The sequence below is a fragment of the Orycteropus afer genome, unplaced genomic scaffold, assembly GCF_000298275.1.
Source record: "Orycteropus afer afer isolate SDZICR_OR568_19922 unplaced genomic scaffold, OryAfe1.0 scaffold00114, whole genome shotgun sequence".
NCBI classification, from domain to species: domain Eukaryota; kingdom Metazoa; phylum Chordata; class Mammalia; order Tubulidentata; family Orycteropodidae; genus Orycteropus; species Orycteropus afer.
Genome location: NW_006921701.1, coordinates 8,661,333 through 8,670,569, shown reverse-complemented (window position 1 = coordinate 8,670,569; position 9,237 = coordinate 8,661,333). Strand labels below are relative to the sequence as shown.

At 46.7% G+C, this 9,237-nt stretch overlaps 1 protein-coding gene across 1 annotated transcript in view; it reads right to left on the bottom strand.

Annotated features, from left to right (window-relative positions):
* Positions 1 to 2,271: 2,271 nt before the first annotated feature.
* PDIA5 (protein disulfide isomerase family A member 5) overlaps positions 2,272 to 9,237 on the bottom strand; it is a 106,531-nt gene continuing 99,565 nt past the window's right edge. Inside the window, exons 15-16 of the mRNA XM_007943913.2 lie at positions 2,795 to 2,929; positions 2,272 to 2,352 (exon numbers count right to left, since the gene is read on the bottom strand). Of these exons, the coding sequence (XP_007942104.2) occupies positions 2,272 to 2,352; positions 2,795 to 2,929 (216 nt within the window). The remainder of the gene's footprint in view (positions 2,353 to 2,794; positions 2,930 to 9,237) is intronic.

The window sequence follows — 9,237 nt, the reverse complement described above, 5'->3', positions numbered from 1 at the left end:
GGTGCCCAGCTCCCACTATCAACCACTCAGAAAGGAACCATAATAGGAGATTCTAGATAAAGGGGGAGAAAATTGTGGAACAAAACTCAAAATCATCAAAAATACCAGGCTTACTGGTCTGATAGAGACTATGGCCCCTATTCACTCTTTGAACTGAAATTGAACTCACTCTCATGGCTTCCAGCCAAACAATATATATACAAGGTGAACATTTATACCAAGTAGGCACACTCCTTAGAACAATCAACCATTGGAGACCAGAAAGGTAGTATTTGCACAGAGCGATAGCTCAGGGGGCAGGAATGCATAGGAAAGAATGTTGTTGCTGTTGTTGTTATGTGCCGTTGAGTTGGACCCGACTCATAGTGACCCCTCCTTGGGTTTCCAAGGCAGTGTCACCACGGAAGTAGATTGCCCCGTCTTCCTTCCAAGGAGTGGCTGGTGGGTTTGAACCACCAGCCTTCTGGTTAGCAGTCAAGTGCCTTAGGCACTAGGCTACCAGAGCTCCCCGCTATCCTTTAATGCTAATATAATAGTTTCAACTTCTTCAGCGCAGCTCAAAGTATTTTTTTAAAATCCATTATTTTGTTTCCCTTCATAATTGTCAAAAAGCACAGCCTTTCAGATCCACAGAAGGTAGGAAAGAATAGCACAGGGAAAAGGTAACCATAGGGAGGAAGTGGGAAGAGAGCCGTTACATTATGGAGGTTGCAATTAATGTCATGAAACAAAATGGGTATGAACTCTTGTATGGAAAATGAATTTGTTCTGTAAACATTCACCCAAATCCCCTCACAAAAACAAAGCAAAACAAAAAACCCTTTTCTTTCACAAATGGAGCAGCTACGTAGCAGTAGGAAGGCCAACAGAGTCTTGAGGAATTCTGAGGCTTAAATGTGGCTCTCAGCCTCCTCTGAAGCTGAGACAAGAGGGAAGAGGCAGGGTCCAGGAAAGGGACTGCTATTCCAGTGGGCCACCTCCCCAGCAAGGTCACAAACAGTGCTCCCAAGCATGGCAACTCAGGCAACTCCACCTCCGTGCTACTCATGGAACCCAACTCTGACGATCTTACTTCCAAATTCACTGCCATCGAGTCGATTCTGACTCATAGTGACCCCCACTGGGTTTCCAAGTCTGTAAATCTTTATGGAAGCAGATTGCCCCATCTTCCTTCCACAGAGTGGCTGGTGGGTTTGAACCGCTGACCTGGTTAGCAGCCAAACATCTTATCCACTACGCCACTAGAGCACAGAACACATCATAGGGGCAGCTCTGGCTCCAAATGCCCTGCTAAGGGAACAGGCCAGTGTTAGTCACTCAGCGATGCAGAAAGTGGGGAAGAGCAGTGGAAAGAGATGCGACACAAGCAGGAAGCAGAGCGAGGAGATGTAGCAGAGCAGGCACGTTCCTAAGTGAAGGTTTGGAGGTTATGGTGGTGGTGGTAGGAGCTGATTAACAGTTCTAACATTTGTACACCAAGAACATGCACACTTGTGCCCCCACTTCATCCCTTCTAGCCAGTGTGCAGAGTAAGCAGCTGACACCTGGCCCCCTCCCTTGCCCCATCCTCAGTGCCTCATCAGGTGTGACCACTGCACTCACTCTGTTGAGGTGACTTCATTTTCTTTCAAGTGAGAGGAGGAAAGGGAGAGTCAGCAAGCTGAGAAGATGAAGACTGAGAGAAGGAGTCAGAGAGGAGAGAGGAAGAGGAGAAAAGGCAGAAATAGTAAATCTAAGACACAGAAATATGTAATGAGTTCCAGGAAAACACAACAAAATTGAAATCACAATGATGCAGAAAAAGCTAGTATGTGGTTACCGTCTGTGTCAGTGTCTCATTTTCCCTGATCATCTTAATGTCTTTCTCCTCAATAACCAGTTACACGTCAGCCGCCAGAACATTCATGAGTCCATTTTCCTGTCCTGCTCTCAAATGACTGATGAGGGTCAGGCACCTGTGGACCTCCTTCACTGTCCATCTTGGCACCTGAGCCCTGCCAGTGCAGTGCTGTCCCCAACCCAAAGAGGACAAGGAATGAAGGAGAACACAGGCATCCACCTCTGCCAGGCCATGGAGAGGGCTAGTGTGTTCTTCGGGGGAAAAAAAACCCACACTGCCAAACAATTGGTTTAATTTTATTTCAAAATTGTACAAAATGGCCATAAGTGGCTATAAAAAACTGTGTCTGGAGAACATGTGTAAATTCAGAAAGAACAACAAAACAAGTTTCATTCACAGTGTAATGGAAAAAGCTTTCTCTGAGGCAGAAATTACAATTCTTCCTTCTTTTTCCCCAGCCTCTCATGGTCTCCCTCTCGGAGGGTTCGAATAAAATTGGTAAATCCCAATTCCTAAAGGAAGGGAAGGATAAAGAAGAAAAAAAGACAAAGAAAGAAAAAAAGGAACTTTAGCCTCAGATAGGAATATGCACATCCTTTCCCTTCTCCTTCCCTCCCCCTCTCATCCGGGGCTCCTCTGGATAGACTCAAGTGACCATAACCAGAGGGGGCAGACGGCGGGCCCAGGACACAGCCAAAAACCCTGCCTAGCTATCTTGCTGTTCCACTGTTCCCAGGCACCCAGGAATCCATGTGACAACCCTTTGGGACTCTCCTCCCAGCACGCCAAGTCTCAGCCGGGCCCACAGTCTGTGTCTTCTCAGCTCTGTTTTCACAGCGGATAGGCCAACAGACCTCTGGGGTCTCCGAGAAGCCCCCTCTGCTGCCCCTCCTCAGGGGTACTTCCCTGCCAAGCAGCAAGAGCAGCTCAGGGCAGACGCCTCCCCCAACTCACCGTGCGATCACTATCATACTTTTCTACGAACTTCCCGTAGTGGTAGTAGTGGAAAGTGGGGTAGGCCTTGATGGCCTCCTGCTGACACAGGTCTTGGTTCTGGTCTTTGACACAGTCCACAGCAGCACAGGCAATCTATGGGGCAGAAGAAAGAGGCAGTCAGCACAGGAGGTCTCCGGCTGAGACTGTGCTCTGGTCCAGCATTCCCGGAACATGGGCTTCCTTTGATCTTCTCTCCAATCGCAGGAATGACTTCATCAAAGGCATCCTCAGTGCAGTGCTCCTTTGAGGCTGAAGCTGCCTGTTTTTAATTTCCAAGGCAAATAGGCAAGGTTAGGGATCTTGGCTTGGAGTTAGGGGATAGACTGGTAAAAAAACAGTTGGTGTCAAGCTGATTTTGACTCAGGGCAACCCCGGGTGTGTCAGAGTAGAACTACACCATAGGATTTTCCATGGCCTTTGGACCATCTTCTAAATCAGGAGCATAATGACCATACAGGAAATGATGACTACAAAGCATCTGTAATAACGCTTTCTGTGAGGCCCTGTGGATTCATTCACTTATCAACAAACATTCCCTGAGCATCTGCTTGGGGAGGCAGTATAGTACCAAGGTTAAGAGCAAGAGCTTTGAAGTCAAGTTCCCTTATGTTCAAATCAGGGCTTGCCCATGTATTAAGACTGAAGGAAAATTACCTAGATTCTTGGTGTCTCAATTTCCTAATCTATAAAATGGGGACAATAATGGCTAGCCTATCAGAATATTAGGAATACTGAGTAAGAGAATTCACGTAAAGCAATTTAGCACAGGATCTGACACACAGATTCTTTTTTTTTTTAAGAGCTTGTTTTACATTCAACGTTATGTGTACATTTAGTTTCACTCCCCATTTACCATGTCCAACCCTAACCCAGTCTCCTCCTCTCCCTACCCTGTAACCCTCCCTCTGTGCCTCTCATATTTATACACTCCTGTTTGTCCTATATTTCCTCAATTTGAATGTTGGTTCTCTGGTGTCCCATGGTCTATTGCTCTAAGGGATGTGTAACCATACAGTATGTGGGTGCGTCATCCTGGGTTGAGTGGTCTGCATGTACATCTTGTTAACTATTGGGCTAAGAGCCAGCCCCTGGGAGTGAGTTTTATTCCAGGTGCAGAATGTATTCCAGAGCCATAGTATTGGGGGTCTCATCAGACTCCATCTGACTAGTAATTCTGACACATAGTTATGATCAGTAAATGTTAGCTCCACTAGCCTATACAGGAGTACTTCCCTGAATGGTGTAAACAGTTAATGTGCTCAGCTGCTAAATGAAAGGTTGAGGGTTGAGTCCACCCAGCAGGTGCCTCAGAAGAAAGGTCTGGACACATGCCCTGGAGAGAACAATCATGGGAGAAGGAAGGGCTGCTTATGCACAGGGAGACAGCTCAGGGGGCAGGAGAGTATGGAGGGATGGACACTGGGAAGAGGTAACTATGGGGAGGAAGTGGGAGGGGAGCTGTTGTATTGTGGTAAACTGTGGTCAATGACATGAGACAAAGTATATGTGAACTGCTGTATGGAAAGTGAATTTGCTCTGTAAATCTTCACCCAAATCACAATAAATTAAAAAAAAAAAAAAAGAAGAAGAAAGGTCTGGCAATCTACTTCTGAAAATCAAGCCATGGAAAATCCTGTGGTGCACAATTATATTCTGACACACCCAGGGTTGCCCTGCATCAAAATCAGCTTGATGACAACTGTTTCTTTACCAGCCTGTATATGAGGACCAAGGAGTCCTGGTGGCACAACTCAGCTGCTAACCGAAAAGTTGGTCTACCAATGGTTCCTCAGGAAAAAAACCTGGTGATCTGCTTCCATAAAGATTACAGCTAAGAAAACCCTATGGGGCAGTTCTACTCTGTCACATGCAGTCACTATGAATTGAAAATTGACTTGATGGCCCCTAACAACAACATATAAGTGCTATTCCTGCTAAGAGCTCAGCATCTAGTCAGAGAGTTGGAGGAACAGGCAATTCCAAATGGTGTCACAGGAGGTCTGATGCAGCTGCTCCAGGGTACAAAGAGAATCTAGGGAAGTGGAGGGAGCAAAGGCTCTTTGCAGGATTTGCCACCTAAGCTGAGACCTAAAGGAGAAGACAGGCAGGGGACACACTCCAGACACTAGAAGGAGTGCAGTATGACTGAAGCAATGAGAGGTCCGTGTCAGGAGCTCCCCCAATTGGCTGCTGGCCTATTCTAGCCCATCTAACAATCCATACGCTTCACAGAAGAGGGAAGGACAGATTCCGAGGGGTATCCTCTCATCGGTACATTTACTGAAGCCTTACTACATGCCTGTTCTAGATGCTGGAGGCACAACAGTGAACTTGAGACCAGTCTTCAAGCAGCTGACATGCTTACTGAAGAAAGGCAGTTAACACATATATCAACAAACACATGAGGTCATTTTTGAGCCTCACGTGTGCTCTGATGACATTAAAAGATGGTGATTCAATAAGGCAATATGCAGAGGGACCTACTTAACCCAGGGTGGCCTCTCTAGGAGATCACATTTGAGCCAAGACCTGAATGAAGAGGCAATGGCCGGCCACATGAAAGCCCAAGGAAAGAGCATCCCAAATGAAGCAACAGCACCTGCCAAGATCCAAGCGAGGAGGGAATATCTGTGGGGCAAAGCCTAGTAAGGAATCCACACTGAAGTCCTACCATGGTCTGAAATTTCAGATTGTTGAATAAGCACGATTCACATAATTCTTTGGCTGCTCCTTATTCACATTTAAGCAGAGGCTCCTTTTCCAGGTAGGAGAGCCTGCAGGCCAACTGACAACGCTCACTAGTCACTGACTGATATGGATTGAATTGTGTCCCCCTCAACACAAGCTCTGGTAGCTAAGTGCCTAAGGCACTTGATTGCCAACCAGAAGGCTGGCAGTTCAGACCCACCAGCCACTCCTCAGAAGGAAGGTTGGGCAATCTACTTCTGTAGTGATACTGCCTCGGAAACCCAAGAGGGGTTGCTATGAGTCGGGCCTGACTCCACGACACATAACAACAACAACAACAACAACACATGTGATGGAATCCTAACCCCTATACCTGAGGATGTGTGGAAATGGGTTTGGTCTTTGTTAATGAGGCCATGTCAGTACAGTGTGTGTCTCCTAAACCCAATCTACTTCTTAGCTATAAGGAGCACCACAGACACAAAGATACCCACACACAAATGGAGAAGAGAGATACCACGTGAAGATGGCCAAGGAACTGAGGAATGCTAGGCTCCAGAACTGAGACAAGGACTTTTCTCTAAAGTTGACAGAGAGACCTTTCCCATAGAGCCAAGGGTCTGAATTCAGACATCTGGTCTCCTTAACTGTGAGAAAATACATTTCTCTTCTTTAAAGCCACCCACTAACTAAAGCCCACCACCATCCACCACCATCAAGTTGATTCCAACTCATAGCCACCCTATAGGACAGAGTAGACCTGCCCCCTAGGGTCTCCAAGCCTGTAAATCTTTATGAAAGCAATTTGCTTCATCTTTCTCGTGCTAAGCAGCTGGTGGTCCAAACTGTTGGCTGCCATATGCTTTCAACACTGCACCACCAGAACTCCTTACTTATTGCAGCAGCAATAGGAAACTAAGATACTTTGTGCCCCAGATAAGCAAGCAGAGCTACCAATCTGAGCCACAGGACTGAGGGCCAGGGTCGAGGCCCAGCTATGGCCCTCTCCTTGCTTACTAGTGAGCCCCACATGCCCCCCTTCACCCTCTTCCCCTCATTCTCATCCTTCCTCCTATCTCTCGTTATATAATGTCCTATAAAGCAAGACTTTTTAGAGCAGAGTTTGCAAATTGGCTGTATATAATCCACAGCTGGCTCTCAGTGCTATTCTATTTGCCCCATATAGAAATTTCTTTAATAAATTTAAATTAGCTGCCAACATAGGAGAAAAACAGCCAGAAGATTTTATGCAAAAGTTTGGCTTCCCAGTTTCTCTATGAAAGAAGGAGAGTGGATGGCACTCATCCCGCATTCCCACAGGCAACAACTGGCTGCAGCAGAGGACAGCTGTCTCCTCGTTCACTGTATCTGCAAGAGGCCCAATTCACTCAGGCTGGCTGGCTGGCCCCTACAGGCTTCTGAGAGCCCCTGGCTCCGCCTCAAAAGCACTCTCTGAATTATTTAGACCTGTGGCAGAGGCTCCACTGGCCTTCCACAGGGCTCCATTTCGCCAGACAGGCGCAGTAGGGCCCAGCCCGGGGGAAACCAAGTCCACGTACCCTGCCTCCACGCACCCTCTGCTACCCTGTGAAAGTGTTTGATGAGCATTGCTCCAGGCTGCTGCTGTCCCTGTATCCACTCTAAATTATGAATTTAATTTGTACACATGCCCTAGAGCTGTTGGAAACTTATTGTATGGTTTTATAAATCACCTAAATTGAAAATGTGTACTTATTCTGAATTACCCAAAGTACTGCCAGCCACATGCCAAGAACGCTGCTTCTAGCTGCAGAGGCTGGCCCATCCTTGGCTGCTACAGAATGGGAGAGAAGCTGCTTCTCTGCCTCCCAAAGGATGCTGGCTTGGGCCCTTTGGAAACGAGGCAGCAAATAAACCTTATCTATCCCAATTTCACCCTGTCTAAATGCTAGCCCCTGTCACAGATGTGCACTGAACATGTACACTGAACCCAAAGCCCCATGCATGCACCATGTGACTTCTAGTTTGGTTCTATGGTACCCATTACAAACCTGATTCTGTCAAGTCGATTCTGACTCACAGTGACCCTAAAGAACAGAGTAGGACTGCCCCATTGGCAGATTTCCAAGGCTGTAAATCTTCATGGAAGCAGACTGCCTCACCTTTCTTGGTGGGTTCAAACTGCTGAACTCCTGGTTGAAGGCTTTAACCACTGCACCACCAGGGGCTCCTTGGCTCTATGGTAGTTGAGCACACACTGCTGGTATCCTGCCTGTGTTCCCCTGCCTGTGTCCCCAGTTGCTACCAGCACCTACCCTGAGGGCTTTGCCCAGCCTGTAGGGAGTTGGCAGTTAAAGCCCCAGGGATGAACAGGAGTAGAGGACAAGCACCCTGGCTTCCTTGATCTTTGAATGGGACAACTCTGTGGCTCATGCCCTGGTGAGGTCCTTCAGTTCCCCACACAGCAACCTGCTCATTAATACTACAGGTTTGGCTACCTCCCTGTTCCTGTCTCACATCTTCCATCCCCTTAGGTGTTTCCTCAGATCACCTCACAAGTAGACTTCCTGTACTGGAATCCCAGGGGCTGGAGCTATGTGTGGGAAAATCACACTCGGACAGTGACTCATTCCATTCTGACTCCAGCCCTTTCCAGCTGGGTAACTTTGGGCTAGTCACTTCACTTCTCTAAGATTCAACTTCCTCCTCTGTAAGATATAATGTCCTATGAAGCAATGATACTGAGCTAAGTTGTAAGGACAACATGACATAATGCTTTTAAAGTATCAGTGTCATAAAAGCTCACAGTTAATATCAAATACATTATTTGTCAACATTTACAGTGGTTTAAGAGGTCATGAGGAGTTCCTGTATGCCACAAATGATTTAGTGATTGACTACTAGCTGCAAGGGTGTCAGTTCAAATCCAGCCAGAGGCATGCTGGAAGATAACCCTGGTGATCTGCTTTCAAATGGTCACAGCCTTGATACAAGAGACTGGTACACCATGTGATCCTCAGCCTATAAGACCATAAGACCAGCAGAACTAGGTGGTACCCAGCTACCACTGCCAACCACTCGGAGGGGGATCAGTGCAGGAAATCCTGGATACATGGGAAAACAATGTGGAACAAAAGTCAAAATCACACACACACACACACACACACACAAAGACCAGGTTGCTGCTCTGATAGAACCTGGTGACTATGGCCCCTCAGACTATGGCCCCTAGCCACCTTTCAGGTTTGGAATTGAACTCACTCCTGTGGCTTCCGGCCAAACAATAGACAGGCATATGGGGTGAACATTTACATCAGGCAGATACACTTCTTGGAGAGAACAATCATGGGAGAATAGAAGGGCTGTATATGCACAAAGAGACTGCTCAGGGGACAGGAGTGCTTGGGAAGGAAGGACAGGGAAGAAGTAACTATGGGGAGGAAGTGGAAAGAGAACTGTTACATTGTGGGGAATTGTAGTCAATGTCATGAGACAAAATGTGTATGAACTGTTGTATGGAAAATGAATTTGCTCCATAAACATTCACTCAAATCACAAAAAAAAAATTAAAAAAAAAAAAAAAGAAAGAAAGAGAGTTCCGGTAAGATGGTGGACTAGGCAGACAGATTGCACAGACCCTCTTCAACAAAGAAAAGGGAAAACAATTAACACAGATACAGAAGATAATCCTGGACCCCTGAGCCTTGAAGGGAAGGATATAGAAGTGGACTAAA